Source organism: Cucurbita maxima, unplaced genomic scaffold, assembly GCF_002738345.1.
Source record: "Cucurbita maxima cultivar Rimu unplaced genomic scaffold, Cmax_1.0 Cma_Scf00012, whole genome shotgun sequence".
Taxonomy (NCBI): Eukaryota; Viridiplantae; Streptophyta; class Magnoliopsida; order Cucurbitales; family Cucurbitaceae; genus Cucurbita; species Cucurbita maxima.
The window spans coordinates 267,096-287,635 of NW_019272028.1; the positions used below are offsets into that span (position 1 = coordinate 267,096).

The following is a 20,540-nucleotide window of genomic DNA, read 5'->3' on the forward strand; positions in this document are numbered from 1 at the left end:
TTTTTTTTTTTTTTTTTTTTTTTTAAGAAAATGAAAAAAATCTAAACAATTATATATATATATATATATAAAAAATGTTGGATTTCAAATGATTTGAAATGTGGTTACAAAGGAAAGGAATCAATCATGGAGACAGGGAAGAGAAATTAGAAAATCCCCCACCACTAAAAGCTTATCCCATTCTTGATGACATTCAAAAAAATGGGTGGGGTATGTTTGACTCGTATTCCTTCCATTTCTCACTTCCCCTCCAGACGTTTTGTGTCATTGGGATATTGAGAATTGTTCCATTGTAGGAAAGACCACATAGAAATAGGCTAAACGGTGACATGAAGAACATAAGGATCAGCTTAGTTCATAAAATTTTAAAATTTAGGGTAAGGAAAGAAATGGGTTTGAGGGTAGAGCGATGAAGGACAAGAAGAAATGGAGCTTGTGTCATTGTCATGATGTGACCCCAAGTGGGTAGGGCAGGGTGTCCTTAGATATATCCCTTTTGGGTGTAGAATAACCTTTGGTTCAAAGTCAAAACTATTCCCCATTTGGGTAATGCCCCTCTTTTTCCCATATCATACATTAATCAACGAATATTTGAATTCCGGGTCTCAGATATTATACTCATCATATCGGTTGGAGAAAAAAACGAACCATTCCTTATAAAATATCAGCTAGCGATGAACTTTAGTAGTAACAAACTTTCAATTAAAGTAATTTTTGGATGTTCAAAAGTTGAAAAGGGCGAAAGAATAGATGATAAGAATCATTGTGAGTGCTGATTGAGTGTTCCTTATCCTTACCCTTAACACATTTTTGTTCTCTTAAAGCAAAGACTATCCTATTTCATATCATCCGTAGATTTAGACTTCTTTCTAGCTGCAATTTCAATAGTAACTTATTTCCCTCTTTTAAGGGATCTGTCCTTTCCTATCACTTTGTCACCCTCAAGTGAACGTCGGAATGGAAGCATAATCTAATTCATATCAAACTTATATCACAACTACTTAATTGGCTTCCACCCAATCAAAGAATGTGATTCTCAATCTTTTCTCTTTTCTCGACCATTTTCTAAAAAGCTTCCATCCATTATTAAGATAATCTCGCACCCATCAAAAGAAAAGATCTAAAATTGATAAATACTCCGTATGAAAACATATGCAATCATGATATCATTATCGTTGAAGCTCTGGAAATTTTTTATCTAATCAAGTAGTAATGATAGGTAGAATTACTGAGGGCTTCTATTATTGAAACTAATCACTCTTAAACTAGTCATCCTAAACGTAGTTTATGATTTAGATCTTAGTTAGCCGTCTACCTCACACAACTATAGAATAACTATAGAGTTTTGAATACTAGAAGAAGAAAAGTGACCGTTTGTTCCCATTCTTGACCTTAAGGAGTGGTAGTAACACCATATTCTGACAAATCCTATAAGATTCGGAATGTCGCGTTCTCTATGAAAGCATAATTCTTGTCTCCCTCATTGGAGATCGTCCATCCAAAGATGAAGACCTCAATAGAGTAAATACATGGGAAGAAACAATTGCACTAATCTTGAAAAATGTGATCAGATCAATCAATTAACTTAAAGCTACTTAACCAATTTGAATATATAGTCTAATAGCAAGTTCTCTAGTATATGGAGGAACTTGGACAATGAGTTAATTAAAATGTAGATTCCAAATTAATGTCTTGGGAGTCCTGCGTCTAAAATGAGAAGCAAAGACATTGCAGTAAAGACCAATTTTGGAAGTCATGTGTGCTCATTCATGCTATTCCAAGATATTGTTTGTGGAAGAATTTGAACGATACAATTCCTACCAAAAGCAATGTTTACGAAAAAGGGGATGGATACTGAAGTTATGTGCTGTTTTTGCAGGAAAAAAGGGAGACTACTACGAGCCATGTTATGTGGAATTGCAAGTTTGGTAAACAGGTCAGACTTGTCCATTTTCCTAGCTTAACTGGCCTGTTTGACTTGTGCAGGGGAAAGCTGAAAGCCTATCCACTACTGGGAATGGTTTGCTGACCACTGGGAGGACACAAATCAACAAAGACGTAACCATTCTTTGGAGAGCCCATGGGACAAACTGCAATCAACTAAATGTCACAAGGTGTATAGCAGATCCAAATTAGAATCAGATTCACAGAACTACCATATCTGGAGAAAGGCGGATTCCTTGTCGTCAATGCAACACGGTTCCACATATGAACATACTCCTATCTCACAGTTCTTCATGGCTTTCACTCTCTTCTAACACCACGGTGATTCGCTCACCACCATTGCTTATCTGACTTCTTAACTAATAGACCAAAAGTTGTTTAGCTATCAAAAAAGGACTTCAAAATAATGAATTTGGACCGTCCTTGTACAAGTACAAACCATAGAAATACAAGTCAAACTGAGTTGAAGACACGTTGAACACTGCATTCCAACCATCATATGCTCAAAAATATCTCAGCTTCTGGAGCTCAAAACCATCCAGAATCCAGCAATGATGATTTCTAAGAACAAGTGACGACCGTGACAGAAAATTTCCATGATTTAGTTGGGTGGAAGTTCCTTCAACAAAGCTAAATCTAAGGAATTTGTTCGTCTGAAGGATGTTCAGGAGAAGCGGGTAGTTGATCGTCACCGTCAGTTTCAGCCAATACAGGATCGTTAGGAGGAGGTTCCTCTCCACTATCATTGGTCTCAGGGTAAAAATTAATGGGAAATTTTGTAACCCTGGGTTTATCAGATAGAATGTTTCTCTGAACCCTATCGATCAAGACTTTGGCTGGAGGTTCTTCTCTGAGCTGCTCGTCATCATAATCATTGTTTACATAGTAACCAACGCGGATAAACTCCTGACCCATATATGAGCAGGTCAACAGAAGTACAGTTACGCCAATGATATCTTCTTCAGGAATTTTGGATGGGTCCGGAGGGTCGGCCTGGGAATGATCCATATGGGAGGGGATAGCGAGGTTATCTCTATGAACAAGATGGTGTATTAACAAAATACAGAAATTGGTCAAGGAAATTTACCTGCAATACAAAACGATAATTGCCAACATTGACAGGACCCACAAGAACACACTCCAAGAGTTGATCATAAGTCTCAACCTCAGCAGACCCTACGTAAATTAGCTTCCATTCCAAATCTGAAGCAGAAAGAGAAAACAGTCGGGACAGAAAGATTCAGTCAAAAGGGTACTACTGCAAGTCCAATGATCACCAATATAATTGACTAGACTTCTAAAAAAATGCATATAGATGCCACACGTAATATGATAAATTTTTACCCAGGGAAGTACAGAGTTCAATAATAAAACTAACTTTTTTTATAAACTAAAGTGCGTATCACACTTAAGAATAAACTAAATACTTGCACTCAAATTTCCTTCTAAATAACAGAGTGAACGTTTCCATTCATCAATTGGATATACTTTTCTCGAAGGTGTCATAGAAAAAACTGCAAATTCACACATCTTAAAGAAATATCCACGTCTCATCATACAATAGAATCTAGTTGCTCTTGCTTAACCAAATTTTCCCTTTTTTTAGGAAACAATTACATCCGACTGCAATAGGTCATGTGGTGCTTAAACATGTAGCGGGGGCTTTTTACTGTGAGGTATACGACACGATATAGTAGAAAAAGATATGGAATTATAAATAATACAATAATGAAAATATAAAGCTAGAATTTTGTGTAGAAAAGCTTGTAGAGATCTTTGGCTGCTTCAGAAAGAAAGAAACTCAAAAATATTCCAAGGTTGGATTTGACACACCATCAACCCGTAACTAGAGTCTAGAAGGATTCATTTCAATTACAAACTTTTCTAAGAAATCCTGCAAAACTGATGTTGGTATTTATGTCATGGCTAACATGAGCTTGATTCAAAGAAAATTTGGCCCTGTAATTCTATCTAAACTAGTCCCTATCTAGTTCCTGTTCTAATGGCCATGCTATAGAATTATACCTAGCCACAATCTTTCGAATAGTAACTTGTTAGCAAGGAAAACCTTAAGCTCCTGGATTGAAGCATGCATTGGGTGTTGACCAATCAAACATTGCCTGAACTTTATTTTTTGTTAGTCTGACATGATATGTCCTAAATATATTGGTTGTCTTTGCATAAATGCTCTCTCCATTTACTTAATATACTGTATACAACTTGTGTTTCTTAACAGGCACCCTAAAAATAAAAGCAAATCTGAATTTCTGTAAGAACATCTTCAATAAATCATTCATTGAAGCCGTAAAAACAGAGTGTGGGTTGGTCAAAGCAAAAAATGTGATTGATTTCATTGACCTTCAGTCATTATTCCATATCATACCACATAAAGTGATTGTGCTTCTGCTCCCTGCCATCCCGTTAACACCTACCACCAGAGTTCTATGCTACAACCATCAAGAATTTTCTTCAACATATACCACGAGTACCTCAAAGAGCCTAATCAATTATAGACCTTGCTGCTGGAGTATAGACTAAACAAAGGACACAGTCTCTTCTGAGATATCTAAAGTTCAACGTGAAGTAAAAAGTTGGAGAACTAAAATGGTGCCCTTTAAATATCCAATAACAAAACCATACCCACATCAAACAATTACTTTTTATGTTTCATCATAAACCTCTATCAAAATAATTTTTTAAATTGAAACCAAGAAAGCAACTGCAGCATATCTAATTTTGCTAGCATCACAAAAGTTAATCATACTCCGGATATGCCAAAATTATTTGTTGGATATGCTAATACGAAAATCCCATTGACCAAGATATATAAATAAACTCAGGTAAATATTCGGCTGACATCCATTACTCCGCTACAGATGCAATAAATTAAAATTTTGCAATATCCTATCCATCAACATATATCGGGCTAACAACATCAATTACCTATCTTCAATCTTTACATGGTGTGGCACCGAATGCAGAGGGAAAACATTAGGAATCTTGATATGATAATCAATGGAATACTGAATAATATACAATAAAACATACAAAACAAGAGTCCTACGCTTTCCAAATGTATTTCCAGGTACAGGTTCAGAAAGTATGCTCAGAATTTTGCAACCTTGTTAGTAAAAACTTGAACCGTGACGACAATAAGAGACTCTCACCTAAAAAAAGGTCAACTAAGTTAACCAGCCATCTTGCTGATATCAAATATTCAGTCCCAGAACATTGATAGTTTGCACCAAATGTTAAGGGTAAAGCCTAGAAATAATTACATCAGCTCCCTGTCTCACTAGAATGATATAAACTAGAGCGCCCATAAAGAGGTGACAAAAACTACAATATCCCAAACATCTTAGACAAATCAAATAGAGAGATCAAGAGAATATTATTCATTGTCGATCTAAAAACCAAGGAACAATTTCATAACCCAAAATTTTTAAGGCCATATACTCTCATAAATGACCTCTTGAACTGCCTTTTCCAATCAAACCACATTTTTAATTCCGTCAAGTAATTCGTCCGCTGTAAGTAGAAATTCCTTGGACACAAGACGCAACATTGAAAAATTTATATTCAGTTTAGCAACCACAAACTCGTTTGTAAGTTTAGCTTTTACCAGCTAACATTAGTACTTTTACCAGCTTGCATTCACAGTCAATTATACAAGAAGTTCGAAACAGATTAACCCTAGAAAGTAAGCCCTAATAGAAACTGAATAGAAATAGTATGAAAGGGAAATAATGATTGAACACAGAAAGGAAATAAAAAGCGACAAAAAGTAGATCGAGGGAATACCGTATTTGAGAGGAGACAAACACTCGTAGGAGATCTCAAACTGAAGAGGGGTAGAGAAGGGCGATGGGTTGTCGAGAACTGCAACGTTAGTGATATTCACCGCGCTCATTGTCGTTGATTTCGATAGAAACAGACAGCTCGCATGGAATTAGCGGAGAAATGAAATAGCTCAAGACTCTACTCGTCCAATTCGATGCGTGAATCGAACTCCGAAATGATGGAATCGGAAAGAGGTTGAAGAAGAAGGAAGTCTCGAAGTAACCAACGAAGAGAGATATTTGTTTACTGTTTTTTGTTCGAGAAAAAGAGTTTTGGGTCTGAGTTTATGTTTGTTCGACAAAAAGGGGAAGAATACCGAAAATGTGGAGCGGTCACCGGCGATAACCGGTAGCGGGATTTGGCGGGAGTCGATAGGGCACGAACATCATCGGTCAGCTGTGGTGGCGTTTGGCGAGCAGAGTTGACGTCGAATTTCAGGCAAATTTACGTTATCGTTCATTACAAATCTAACGGCTAAGAAGAGATAATGGATCAAATATGTTTAAGACGGAGAAGAATTCTTTTTTTTTTTCCTACTCATTTTTTATTATGAGACCAAGTCAATTAATTAATTAAAATATTTAATTAATTCTCTCAATTTTTTGTCGTCTAACTCCTGTAATTACCATTGATTCTTTGATAAACGACCTACTTACGACAAAATCATGAATTAACTCCTCTTGAATCACCGAGAGGATAAGGCTTCATGTCTAACGTAGAATATTATTTTACGAAAATACCAATAAATTTAAAAGTTAAATTGGACATGGGTTATTCATTTAAACGGGAGAAGAAGCTGCTTCATTTTCTACGTGTACTCATGCGCAGTGTCACAGTCGTACATTTTTTACCGTGTAACGTTATGATATGCTCATGACAAGCCTTAAAGAAAATCAAGCTCCATATACATATTCTGCCTGCCTTTGTAGCTTTGTCGGACCTTCGGTGAGATATGTCTTCGTCAACTGAATACAACTCATGCAGAATCTAAACTTGTTTGGCCACGCACGCCGCCCATGCGTGTTTCTCTTGGTAGTATGGTGGTGACATGCAACTGCTCTCTCCCCTATAGTGCCCCTCGTGGCACTTTCCTTATAATATCACTTGTATTCCAACGACATGACCACGTTATTTACTTGACTTGAACTACTTTTAAGAGCGAAGATCATCTCCGAAACTTATAATATGATACTGTAGTTTTTAACAACAAATTCATGATTGAAAAAGAAAAAAAAAAACAAATAATATCATAATTATGTAATAAAAAGAATTAAAAATATCCTCCTCAGCATCTCCATGCAGAAGCTGCAATAAGAGCCCTATCTTGCCACCCCAACAACAAGCAGCCCTTGTCCTCTGTCAACCTGTAACCATCACATGAATATAAACCAAGCAATATTTTGGACTGTGTCACTGCATTGCTACTCAATGCCACCCCTTTGAACCCCTTTGTTTCCATCAATTTCCTCCATTTCCCTAGCCTCTCGTGTCGTTCAATTCGCTCCGCTCCTTCGCATGCCACTATGTTCCTTATCTCCGGCGCGAATATGTACTGCTCCACCTTTGCCCGCTGTGCCGACTCCTGTGGGAACGTTGCGTCGAGAGAGTCGAAAATGGCGGAGTAGTAGTGTAGGGCTTCTAGGAACCTCCCTAGGAAGTAAGGACCATTATGGCTTGCTTCTTGTTCCACTAGGGTTACGATGTTCGGAGCCTGATCACGGATCATTGCTAGTAAGTTCCCGAGGCTCTTCCCTGGGACACGGTGGAGACGGTTCACGACGTTGACCGCTAAAGCCTCTCCGACACGGCGGTTGAACATATTCGGCTTTAGGGCTTCAAGTTGCTCACCAATTGCATGGAATTCAAAAGGGACGTTTAGAGAATGAGCGAGCTCGGTTAAGCAGCGGCCGGTTTCTTGCACGGCGTCTATGACCGGGCCAACTCCGGTGATGCGGAGGAACGGGGAGCCACCCGGGCGAGCTGCTAGGGCTTGCATGAAAGCTGGCCATTGATAACCTTGGAGAATATCAAGGTCTATAACATGGACGCGCTCTTCAGCTTCAAAAGCTTCAAAAATGGCTTGATTAGCGGTGAAATGAGCGAACTTTACATAAGGGCAAGCTTGGTAAACGATTTGGTAAATCTTGAGGATTTCGAGGGAGTTTTTGGGAAATGGAGGGATTGGAGAAATGGGTTTTGCAGTGGTGAAAGTTGCAGCCAGACGTGCACTTAGGGCTTCGGTGAAACAAGAAGCAACTCTTTGCATGGAATCGCCAATTGGTGTGACAACTCTGTTGAGATGATGAAGGTATCTTCTTGCTAACATGTAATCCTCTTTGGCTACTGCTTCTGCACATGCAAGAAGGAGGTGCACCAGTTGAAGTCCACTATCTTGTTCCTACGTTTTTCAATGCCAAAACACATAATAATTACTTCCATGAACTTATACTAATTTTGAAAGCAAGTCGTGGGGTTGTTTTATTAAACAAAAACAAGTAAAAGTTCAAATTTTTATATAATAGTAGAGAAAAAGGGTGCGGTTGAAGAGAAGAACGAAACATTTCTTATAAGGACGTGGAAATCTCTTCCTAACGGACGCGTTTTAAAAGTTTGAGGGGAAGCCCCAGAGGCGAACCCCAAAAAGGGTAATATCTCCTAGCAGTGGATTTGGGCTATTACAAATGGTATTAGAGTTGGCACCGGGCTATGTGCCAACGAGGACGCTGGCCCTAAGGGGGTGGATTATGGAATCGCGCATCAGTTGAGGAGGAGAACGAAACATTCTTGATAACCTCTTTTTCGCCTACGTGTTTTAAAGCCTTAAAGGAAAAGCCAAAAAAGAACCATATTTATTAATAGTGGGCTTGGGCTTGGACTTGGACTCTTGCAAATGGTATGAAGGCCAGATATTGGGCGGTGTGCCATCAGGATGTTGGGACCTTGAGAGGGGTGGATTGTGAAATCTCATGTCGGTTGAAGAGGATAACAAAACATCTTTTATAAGAGTGTGGAAGTCTCTACCTAGCACTCGTTTGGAAACTTTGAGAGAAAGCTAGAAGGAAAAATACAAAGAGAACAATATATGTTAACGGTAGGTTTGGACTATTACGGAGGGTTTACCTGCTCAGACCCAACAGGAAGAGGCACCATCAAGCTATGGTTGAGCTGATTTTGTGGCTGCTTTGGAGGTGGCAACGGCAAAGGCGACAGCTCCGGTGGTGGGGGTGGCGGTGGCTGGTGTTGTTGATCTTGTTGTGGCAAAGAGGCAGTTGTGATCGACCCTATTTGAGTATAGAATTCCCTGTCCATAGTTGATGATTCGTTTGGCACAGCCAAGTCCTCAAAAACTGGCGGAAGAGAAGAAGTTGATATGTCATAGAATTGCAATGATTCTCCAATACCTGAAATCTTAGACAAGTTTTGAAACGTTTCAAACCCCTCAGGCTCTTCATAATCATCCAACAATTCTCCAATTGTAGGAAGCGAAGAAGTGCCCTCAATTGCTTGCATATATTGATTACTTGACGAGCTAAACACCTTGTGAAGTGGGCTAAGCCCTTTCCCTTTATGAACACTGCTCGAAGCCCCAACTTGAGAGCAGCTCCTAGGCGGCGAACATTGCATTGCTTGCCCATAGTTATAGTTAGAGTAATTGAAACCCAAGTTGTGGGGCGACGGCAAGCTCCGCACAGGCGATGAGATCATGAAGTCGCAGTCGAGTTGGTCAGCAAACAAGGAATCCCATACGGAGTTGTCCGGCGATTGAATCTCGATGTCGCCGTCGATCTCGAACTTGGGAGCGGGGAAGCTGAGGCTGCTTGGCTCCAAATCGGAGGAGGAGACGGCTTCATTCGGGGAGGTGGGGGGCGGAGGCTTGGAGGAAGAGGAGGTTTCAGTGCTGTTGCTTGGGCCAATGCTTCCGCAGAGAGAATTGATCATTTTCTTTCTTTAAGGGAATTTGGTATAAAAGAAGGAACTTGGAAAGAGATCAGTTTGATTGTTCTTATTGGGGTTACAAATTTGTCGGTTAGCAGAGGACGGTGTTTGAATGTCCAGTGATGACAGCGTTGGCAAGCCTGTGTGTAGCAGCGGGAGACCCAATTCTATTACCCCTCCCTCACATATGGGGCCGGCTGATGGCATAACGCGCCACTTTTTTTTTTTTTTTTTTTCCTTAAATTATTATTATCAATGTCAATACTAAGTAAAATAATAATTAACTTGGTTTTAAGAATTTGTGTTATGATAATCTATGCATAGGACCACAATTAATTAAGAATTATTATTTGTTTTCACTTATGTCACAGATATTTAATGCTTGAAAAAAAATCAATTCTGTGTAATATTATATTGATCATATTATTTGCGTTAATTTAATAACAGTTTGATCAATTTTGGATATAAAATCAAATTTGACTCTTTTTTTAATCTATTACATATTGTTGCCCCTCACACGATTTTAAAACTTGTCTACTGTGGAGAGGTTTATGGTTCTCCGATTGAAAAAAAATTAGGTTAGATATTAAATGGGGAGTTATACAGCCAAGATCCAGATGTTGGAGATTGTAAACTTCACAAGTTTCTGTTGTTTACAGCTGCAGCATTGGGAAGTTTATTTAATGTTGGGAAATACAATGCTTAGGGCACTAACTTGAGTTTAGTTATTATAATAAGAGATGTTAGGTTAATTAATAAAATGCAAATAATAGTGATTCAATCACACACTAAGTTTAATCAGAAGAGATTAAAGTGAAGAGTAAGAAGAAGAAGAAGAAGAAGACTGAGAGATTTGATTGAGAAAAAGGACGAAATGAGAACATAGGCAAAATCGTCGGGCATGGCGTCGGTGGCGCCGTCTATCCCTTGGATTTGCCAAAGGAATCGAGTGTTTGTCTTTTTTTCTCTCGTTTCATCCTCAGGCGGCCAATTCCTTCCTCTCTTCTTGCTCTCCCTCAGCATCTTCCCCTTTTCAACATAATCACTATTCTCAATGCCATAATTTAGCGTTTTTGGCCCCCGAATGGCATGCATGCAGCTACCCCCACATTCAAACCTTCCCTGTTTTCAGAGATTTTGTGAGATATCGAAAATCTTATGCAAGGACTCAATAAACGCGCTTGAAAATCATGGATATGTAACAGGCCAGCAGAGAAGACAATATCTACTAATAGTGGGCTTTGACCATTACAGATTTAGTATGACATCATCGTAGTAATAGAGAGAAAATCAAATAGGAATAGAATAGGAAAGCGAAAGAATGGAAATTTCCGAATAGAATTGGCATGGGATTGCAAAAGCCAAAAGGGGTTTGTGAAGACTAGGGAGAAAAACAAATAGGAAGGGATTAGTGGGACAAGAGGACAATTACAAGATTACAAGACTTAGTCTTCATGATCGATCTGTCGTTCAGGAAGAAGATATTTTTGAAGAGAGACACTAACCTGTTTTATTCTTTGTATTCTTACGCTTTGTGTTGTGAAGGGAAGAACATTCATGGTGGATGTTCAAGCCTCCTGGATTATCCTACACATGAAAGAATCAGCAAAGCAAAACCCATTTATAACCGCTTTCAATGCTGTTATAACAACTCAACTTTACCGCTCACAGATATTATTCTCTTCTTTTCGGATTTTCCCTCAAGGTTTTTAAAACGCGTAGGTTAGGGAGAGGTTTCTACACCCTTATAAAAAATGTTACGTTCTCCTCCTCAACCGACGTGGGATCTCACAATGGGTGAGTTCTATTGAAGTGGTAGTAGTAAAGAAATAGAAAATTCAACAAATCTGTGATTGATTGTATGTTCAACGTAACCATATTCCAACATTCAAACAACATAAGAACATAAGATTATTCCATTTTATCACTCACATAATCAATCAATCCTGTCTTCATTTCATAAGCCAAGTCGTTAAATTGTAGTCTGAGGAGCAATCTTGAAGGAGGCCACTGATCCCAAACGGTGTCAGGCCTGCCCACATTTGCTTAGACAAGCAACACCTTCTTCAAGATAATCTTCCCTGCTGATCCAAAATTCAGGCGCATCCTGGATGTGTCAACAACAGTTAATCCCTTTTACTTCTTTAATCCAATGGTTTAGAATGCGCTATGGGTATGTATGTCATCTACCTTCATGATTCCTGCTAGGACTGCGCCCCCCAGATACACCATGTGCTTCCTTCTTGGTGGATCCTCTATCCGCAATCTCAATTTCTAGGAACCACAGATCATTAAACATACAAGTAAATAGTGTTTTACTTTCCCAGGTTAAAGTCAAGAACTCAACAAAGATTAGATATTACCTTTAAACCATCTCTGTTTCCCTTCAAGACGACATCGAGATAGCGGTCAAGTATTTCTTTCTCCAAACTGAATATCATTACAATCAATCACCATTTTATCAACATCTAAACACATATTAAACACCAATCCAATCATGAATTTCGATGGTGTTTCAACAATAATACGTGTCTAGCCATGTCCAAAGGACACATAAAATAGCATATCGGACACATGTTCGGAGTGTGTCCAGACGTATCCATGTCTGACACGTGACTGACACGGAAACTCGGCCTATAATGAAGTGGTCGTGGTTCATAGGTCGAGTGTAAAAGAATAATATAATCAGACCAAGAAGAGCTACACATTACCGACTAGGTAATCCAGGATACATTGTGCTCCCGCCACTTAAAACAATATGCTGGTAAAGCTGCAAACCAATAATATTCATCAAAAGGGTACCAAAAGAAAGATAGATATTATTTCTTGAAAGCATAGGAAAGATCTGATCATACCATCATCCGATTATCAATATCCATTTCTTGAATGCAGCGGAAAACCATATCTGCCATCCCATCCCCTTCAACATCTATCAGTTCCTGCATGAAACAGAGAATTTCATTGCTTTAACCAACATTATGTCCCATTCTTATAATAAGAAGTAAAAACTAATGTTCTTTCTAACCCGTCCCCAATATTATGTTAACGTCACGTAAAAATGAGCTATAAATGTGAAATACATACAACCTAACATTAGTTTAAAGCAGAGGCTTACTGGAGTGAAAAGCGCCTCAGGAGCTTGAAAACGTTCGGTTCCAACTTTGATTACCCTTCCATCTGGAAGCTGGCCAAAATAACTCATCCACGTGAAATTAAGATGACATAAAAGCAAAAGGGGTAAACAGTGAATGAATAGGAGCATGTTACTTAAAATTGTTTATATGTACCATTCTTGTCAAAGGTGGTTACCATTACGAGTATGATTTATATTAATTCTTAGCAGAATTCACAAGAGGTGACTTACAGTATAGTTCTTGACAAGAATGGTGGTTTCAAGCCCCATTTGATATTCCCTCTTGTAATCATAACTGCACATATATATATATATCATCAAAAAGTGGTCAATAAGCACATATCGCAAAGCATACGACGTCAAGCTGGTTAGTTCACCTTATATAGCAGAGCTTCTCCTTGATTTCCCTAACAGTCTCAAAATCAGCAGACCTATTCATCGCATACCTTCAAGAAGTCGCACGTGTTAGCTAAAGAAACAATCAATCGATTCATATCGATCGTGCTATGGAAAAAAACCCTCACCCTCTTCGTGAGAGTAAATCAACAAGATATGAAGTAATGTGTCGGCCAGCTACATTCATTCTTTTTGTAAGATGAGGGAATGAGTAGCCATCAACAACTGGAACCTGAAGAACAAATTGGTAAAAGGCTATTAACCATCAAACTCAATCTGCACTCTCCACATAAACTTCATATCTATTAAATGATTGATTCTTTAATGAAAAACAAAAAGCTTCACAGATAAACAAATGTACTATGCTCAATGAGTAGCAAATGGATGAGAACAAAGTATGCACTGAAATTTATGAAGCGATTTGGTAAATTATTTACCACGTGAGTGACACCGTCGCCAGAGTCGATGACTAACCCAGTCAGTAAACCTGTGAGAGTAAAATAATGAGTGAAGAATTACATGAAAAACTAGAGTGAATTTGAGGATGTTTATCATAGGGGCGTGCCTTTTCACCGTCATAATGAAACGTACTTTCGATTCAAAAATTACAATATGCTAACCAAAAATCTAAGGAAAGGTGCGCCAATAGAGACAGAGAAAATAACTAAGCACAATTTTGACCTTCATTCATCCTTATAAGCACCTTGGGCATACAAAGTTAGAACTGCTTGGATTTGAATGAAGACCCCCGAAAAGTTGTACTTCTCAAACATTGTCTCAACCTGTAAGGTTATATCGACCCTAGTCGTTAAATCTAGCAAAAGAAAATTTGAAAGAAAATCGAAGGTCACAAACCATTTTTTCACGATTCTTCGAAGGATTGAGAGGTGGATCCGTGAGCAAAATCTTACATTCTTTTGGGTCTATCTATTGACAGAAAACACAAAAGCAATTAACATTATGATTTGTGCATGGGATGAATATAAACTGCTCATAATAGCTAAAACTTGCCTTCAGTTCGTTGAAAAATGCATGGTCCCACACATGACACATATCATCCCAGTTTTGTACAATACCATTATGGACTGGATAAGTTATATCAAGTTGATGACGCAAATCTGCACAGCTTTCTCCAACAACAATGTCCTATAGTAATTCAGAGAGAAGACTTCAGAATGAATAATCTATGTAACCGTCCAAGCCTACCGCTAGCAGATATTTTCCGTTTTGGCTCGTTATATCGTCGTTAGCCTCACGGTTTTATAACACGTCTACTAGGTTGAGGTTCCCACACCCTCATAAGGAATGTTTCATTCCCCTCTCCAACCTATGTGCGATCTAACAATCCACCCCCCTTGGGGGCCCAGCGTCCTCACTGGCACACTACCCCGGTGTCTAGCTCTGATACCATTTGAAACAACCCAAGCCCACCGCTAGTAGATATTGTCCGTTTAGGCCCGTTACATATAGTCGTCAGGCTCACGATTTTAAAACGCATCTGCTAGGGAGATGTTTCCACATCCTTGTAAGAAATGTTTCGTTTCCCTCTCCAACCGATGTGGGATCTAACAATCGAATACATAGCTACTAACCTCAGGATCACTCTTTCCATAAACTGAGACATCTAGACCGAAAATATCTTGGATTCACTAAAATGCAATTCCTAAGCTCATAAAAGATAATCTCTACATGGGAAATGAACATGTATACTCTATTTTTGAGCATCGAGAATATTAAAACAGTACTCGTGTAATCAGTTACGCTAATTAATCGAATAGAAATCACCCTTTAACCACTAACACAATGAGCATTCCCCCTTCTGCTCTATGGAGTAGTAAATACAATTATCCCTAACAATCGGATTGAATGTTGGAAATTTCTGTTCATAGACAAACTACCTTTCAGGATGAGATCACAAAAAAAGATCATGACTACAGTTGATTGTTGAGCTAAGGATAGAAATGAGAAATCAGTCATGATATTAAGAAAATCGAGGAGCACCACGAACATTTCAATTCTTCCTTTAGCTCAAAATACAAAGAGAAATTGCAAACCTTAAGCTCCTGTTCGATGAGTGATTCTTCATAGCGAAGCAGTGGCCTTCCCACCACACAAGGAAACACAGAAGTGGGGAAATTCTCCCCGGCAAATCCACATTTCACGTACTGCAAATAATGAACAATCTAATCTTAAACAACCGAATCAAAGCAGGTTGAAGAAAAATGGAAACTCAATGATTAGGCAGATTTGGACAGGGGATTGTAAGATCGTGATGAGGGCGATCATGGGGAAACGAAACAATAGATTGAAACAATGATTTAAAGAAGGAGATACCCCAGTGCCATTGTCGCAGACGACGACTTTCCGATTATCCATGGCGCCGCGATGTGGTTCTGCAGAAGATGGTAGTGGCTACGACTTTCCAAGACGGATTTGGTGGAGATGGCTGAAGTTGAGGGAAGTACGGAAGCGTCAATGAACAAGGAAGCTTTTCTATTTTCTTTTTGGAAGTATTACTAAGCCTAATACTTCAAATGGGCATCGTCTTGGACTTCAAAACTTGGACCCAGAATTGACACCAACTTAGGTAAAAAGAGGTTTGGGCTAGAAATTCAATATTTTTGTAAAGAATATAATGAATGTGGCGAACACTAACGTTGCTTTGGGATCAAGATATCTACTTACCAAACTGTGGGGCCATCCACAGTCTCTTGAAACAGGTAAAAACTTAGAAAATTCACCTCAATTTGTCAGTTTATTGCTCTGTTCTTGATTCGATGATCATTGGCAAGAAGACGCATGATGCTTTTTTTGGGTTTTTAATGACATTACTTCAGTTACTGACATTAATGGATACGAACCATGTAATTTGCTTTTGACTGCCCTTGCTTATGATGGGTATTTTGCGCATGCCCAGAAGGTATTCGATGAAATGTCTCTTAAATGTAACACTCTTGGATTTGGTGCGTTTCTATGGAGGGTTGGGTTTGAAGAAATGCTGATTTAGTTAAAAGTTTTGCACATGCTAGAGGTTCTGTTTGCTAAGTAACATGTTTTAGGTATCCATTTTTCAGCTGACACTTCATAAGGGTCGGTCTCTTCTTGCTCTGTTTCTTAGTAAAATATATACCCAAGATTGAATGCCCTTCCTTTTAAGAGTAACCTATTATCGTCTTTGAGTTTAGTCTTTAGTTCTCCAACGTGGCAGTCCAAGCAAACCATTAGCAAATATTGTCTTCTTGTCTTTGGCGTATGTAACAGCTTAAGTCCACCACTAGCAAATATTGTCTTCCTTAGACAAAAGGCCTCCCTCTCAAGTACTCCTTGGGCTTTCCCTTTAAGGGCTTCCCCTCCAGGTTTAAAACGCGTCTATTAGGGAGAAATTCTCTCATTTCTAAAAGGAATGTTTCGTTCCACTCTCCAACCAATATAGGATCTCACAACCGAAGACTGAGTTAGACCATTTTCACCCCTCCATGGAAATGAATCTATGGTAACTAAGAAGCACATGACTGTGAAATACAACAATTAGAGCATATTCTGCATCCACTTCCATTGAGCCCAATAATTATAGCTTTACAGTCTTCTACAATTCTGTAGGAACAACGTCTAATGTACCACACACTACACTGGTCTGTACAGACATACATCCCAACCAACTTGCCTTTCAGTACAAGGTGGCTGGTTTTTTTGGGGTTTATTGGCTACGATATGAGAACATTGTAGCAAACCCTCACTTATAAGGGTGAAAGGAGAAGGATTCCTATATATTTACACTGTCCCTTGAACTTGTCATGTATCTGTGCATCTTTTTCTTTTTTACTTGTGAAGGAATATACACACAATGGGCAGAGCAGCTGCTGCTTTCAAGAGTAGGATCTTATCAATTTGAAATTCTGAAAAGTTCTTGCTTTGAACAAGTTTCCCAAGAAGAATCCTGTCGTCGTCTCTTTCAGAGGCGTTTCGGAGAGCCATGAGTTGTGTTTCACCTGCAGCATGGCATCACCGATCTGTTTGCGAATGGACTCAATGGCCTTCACGTCGATGGTGGTTCCCGTCATGTCCGTGACATAGAAAACATCTTTGGCTTTTCCACGTTTGGTGACGATTTCTGCCCTCCTGATGCATAGGCTGTTCTCCCTAAATATTCTTGTGATGTCTGATAGAAGCCCAACTCTGTCTTCTGCATACAGTTCTAGCTTGAGCCCCTGCAAAGGAAAGCAGACAAGATAATGTATTATTGCCTATGCTTTACCTTCAAACAATAAGGATAAGAAACTCAACGATGGCCTCTCTTCTACCTCAGACTCCCTTCTTTCAATGGCTGCTTCAAGACAGTGCAATACTCGGTCTCTTTCGGCTTCGGAGCTAATCGGCAGCCCGTCCTTATGTCTGATATAAAATTCCTGAAAAAGCAGTAACAGTTTTCCTTTAAATCATAACCGAACCTAAAAACTTAAATAGCTCAACTAGTTTCGACGAAAAATGGCCTTGGAATTACCAGATAAGCTTCCATGCTCCCAGTGTTTACCATTCCATGATAGACCACATACTCCATGTCTGTCAAAGTGCAAATAACATCATACATCAGCTTCGGCCGATCTCTAGATCTTGTAGTAATCACAGTATAATCCTTCTCGGCGCAATCCAAGACAGTAACATGGGGTCTCAAGTTCTTATCTTCAACCCCAAGCCTGGCTTTGCCAGCCCTTTCGTAATCTCGATCAGCCAGCATGATCTGATGCAGCCTTCTGTCTGTGCTGGTGACCCCAGGAGGAGAAAGGGTCATTTTCGCTTCCTTTAACTCGCCACTCCCTCTTAGAACATTGCATAGTAACTCCTTGATTGTTAAGAGCCGCTGTGCGTCTTCGATTGCTCGGCCAGTCTCGTGATCAGTCACACGTACCACAGCTGCAGCTCTACTATTATGTGTCCAAACATCAGCATTTACAACATTGCAGTGAAGGTCCGCAAGAACAGCACAAACTTCAGACAATAAACCAGGCCTGTCAGTACCAGACAGCTCGATTGAAGTATGATCCTCCGAGGGCATCACCCCGACCGACTCTCTCAATGATGGCACGAAACTCGCATCCACTTCAAGCCTCTACATGGTGCAATTAACAAACACATTATAACACAACCCTCATAAAAGATGGAACATTCATTCATCTATCCCACTTGTTACAGTAAGTTTACCATTTGAATGGCGTTTATGGTTTCTTGATCTCTGATTTTGTCTCCATCATGAGTGATAACATTAAAAACTGGAAAGAAAGAACAAAAAGTAACCCATAAGTGGCTAAGCTTTTCAGATTCAAAATAACTTAAACAGTCAGAATTACTAACCATCCATGAACCAGCCTCCATCAGAGGAGATATAGGCTTTGGTAATGATTAAGTTCATATCCATGAGGACTTGAACAACTTTCAAGAGAATCCCATGTTTGTTCATGCTGTCAACCTGATAGGTAGAAGAAAAGGATTGGAGCAATCTTTAGCTCCTGATTGAATAAACAAAAGGAAGCAATAATTACAGAGCAAACTTAAAGATCAAGCACCTGGATCACTGTAGTGTCCTTACAAGCGTTGTTATCAATCACAACTCTGCAAGAACAGATTGAATATAACAAATAAGAATTCACAGAACAAACCGCTACTAAACTCATAAATCATAAGTTCATTCACATCAGCTCGAGTAAATAGATAGCAAAAAGAATCAAACCACCACTGCCTTAAGTTATTGATATCACTACCAGAAGTCAACCAACATTGAAACATTAAAATTTCAACAAGAACAAGAAAGCTGGAAAGAAGAAAGATCAACTCGGAATTTTCGAACACCATGACTCACAAAAACCCAGAAGCAAATTTCAGGTGGGAAATCAAAACCGTTTCCAAATTCAAGACGAAAGAAGAAGAGTACCTGGGTGGGTTCAGCCTCCTGATAAGTTTATCATACTCGCTGTCCATGCTTGAAGAAGGGGGAAAAAAGGAAAACCCACTTCAAATTTCCACCCAAAAACAGATTTAAAGAACAACCCACAGAAGATTTATGCCCAGAAAGACGGTAGAAGAAAAAATACCTCAAGAACAAGAAGAAGAACAGGAAGAAGAGGACAAGAAGAGGAAGAGGGGAAGGCTTAAAAGTGAAGCAGAGAAAGGGGGAAAGGGAAATAAACGAGAGGGGGAAGAAAAAGGGAGTGTTGGAATTAGGGTAGGCAATGGAAGTTTAGGTTCTTAGTTTGTTAATTTGTAGGATTTGACTATCCATTTCCATGGCGATGGGAGGGAGGATTGAATTGAATTGAATTGAAGTGAAGCTTTTTGAAGAGTTAAGATTTTGTGGATATTACTGATGGCGATATTGCCCCAGCTCTAAGGGACCACTCAGGGGGCTGCAAATCACGTGTCGTCTTAGCCGCGGGGGGTTGGTCGGAGAGTTGCCGCTCATCTCGCCGGCAATTTCAGCGTGAGCCACTGGTAATCTGCCCACGTTATTTTTATGCTTTCCTTTCTTAATTCATTATAATTATATTTTAATTCTTTGTTAACTATTGGATTAAGGATACTAAACAAACCTGATTAACTATTGACTTTCCACCCGCACACACGCCGCCAACCAACTTTCCCAAACCCTAATGTTTTTTTTTTTTTTTTTAATATTAAAAAGAAAATTAGCCTATCTCCAACTTATTATTAATTTAATTATGAAACTACTCCCAATAATGGGATTTTTTTTAATTATTTATCCTCCTTCTTAATAAAAATTATAACCCATATTTTTTTATTAAAAAGATAGATATTATTTTTATTAGAATAAATTCTTTTTAGAAAAATTAAAAAAGCGAAATCAGACAACTTTACTATCAAAAGATAGAAAAAAAAAATAGCTATAATTTTTTTATATAAAAATAAATTTGCAAAAATTAAGAGAAAATTTTATTTGTGTGAGAAAATAATAGATATATAAAAAGCGGATATATTTGAAATTTTAAATTTTGTTAAGAATATTGTGCGATTCTAGGTGAATCTACTTTTAAAAGTTAGTAAAGAATATATTTAAAAATAAATAAAATAATGCGTCAATAACGTTGTGTTTTAAAATATTCCCAAAAAAGAATATCGCATTTCTAAAATTTTATTTCTTGAATAAAATTTACATTTTTAATTTAAAATTTGAAGGAACAATATATAGAAAAATAAAACCTGAAACAGAAAAAAATAACTATCAACCAAATTTCTTTTTGATAAAAAAATTATATTGACAAAAAAAAAAAAAAAAACATCA

General features: G+C 38.5%; 4 protein-coding genes across 6 annotated transcripts; all 4 read right to left on the reverse strand.

Moving 5' to 3' along the window:
• Positions 1-2,053: 2,053 nt before the first annotated feature.
• On the reverse strand, positions 2,054-6,249 carry LOC111487689 (histone chaperone ASF1B-like). 2 transcript variants are annotated; one of them, XM_023135187.1, is made up of 4 exons: positions 6,101-6,249; positions 5,746-5,996; positions 3,032-3,147; positions 2,054-2,937 (listed from the first exon to the last, which is right to left on the reverse strand). In XM_023135187.1, exons 2-4 carry the CDS (start codon positions 5,852-5,854, stop codon positions 2,581-2,583), a joined length of 582 nt encoding a protein of 193 aa, XP_022990955.1. In that variant the 5' UTR covers positions 5,855-5,996; positions 6,101-6,249; the 3' UTR covers positions 2,054-2,580. The 2 variants fall into 2 exon arrangements, with proteins under 2 accessions (XP_022990955.1, XP_022990954.1); XM_023135186.1 differs by having other exon boundaries at positions 5,746-6,249.
• Positions 6,250-7,069: 820 nt separating this feature from the next.
• On the reverse strand, positions 7,070-9,723 carry LOC111487554 (scarecrow-like protein 23). Its single transcript, XM_023135003.1, has 2 exons — positions 8,905-9,723; positions 7,070-8,182 (listed from the first exon to the last, which is right to left on the reverse strand). Exons 1-2 carry the CDS (start codon positions 9,721-9,723, stop codon positions 7,070-7,072), a joined length of 1,932 nt encoding a protein of 643 aa, XP_022990771.1.
• A 1,884-nt stretch (positions 9,724-11,607) lies between these two features.
• LOC111487379 (actin-related protein 2) lies at positions 11,608-15,857 on the reverse strand. The gene is made up of 15 exons (XM_023134761.1): positions 15,584-15,857; positions 15,304-15,414; positions 14,261-14,395; positions 14,105-14,176; positions 13,953-14,031; positions 13,687-13,736; positions 13,378-13,481; positions 13,231-13,299; positions 13,085-13,148; positions 12,836-12,904; positions 12,576-12,659; positions 12,432-12,490; positions 12,084-12,150; positions 11,911-11,994; positions 11,608-11,827 (listed from the first exon to the last, which is right to left on the reverse strand). Exons 1-15 carry the CDS (start codon positions 15,623-15,625, stop codon positions 11,747-11,749), a joined length of 1,170 nt encoding a protein of 389 aa, XP_022990529.1. The 5' UTR covers positions 15,626-15,857; the 3' UTR covers positions 11,608-11,746.
• Positions 15,858-16,769: 912 nt separating this feature from the next.
• LOC111487378 (ACT domain-containing protein ACR6-like) lies at positions 16,770-19,350 on the reverse strand. Of its 2 annotated transcripts, XM_023134760.1 has the most exons (8): positions 19,336-19,350; positions 19,176-19,223; positions 18,811-18,856; positions 18,599-18,713; positions 18,449-18,516; positions 17,751-18,356; positions 17,551-17,655; positions 17,116-17,457 (listed from the first exon to the last, which is right to left on the reverse strand). In XM_023134760.1, the coding sequence occupies exons 2-8, from the start codon at positions 19,220-19,222 to the stop codon at positions 17,116-17,118; spliced, it is 1,329 nt and encodes a 442-aa protein (XP_022990528.1). In that variant the 5' UTR covers position 19,223; positions 19,336-19,350. The 2 variants fall into 2 exon arrangements, with proteins under 2 accessions (XP_022990527.1, XP_022990528.1); XM_023134759.1 differs by lacking the exon at positions 19,336-19,350 and having other exon boundaries at positions 16,770-17,457; positions 19,176-19,323.
• Between the last annotated feature and the right edge of the window lie 1,190 nt (positions 19,351-20,540).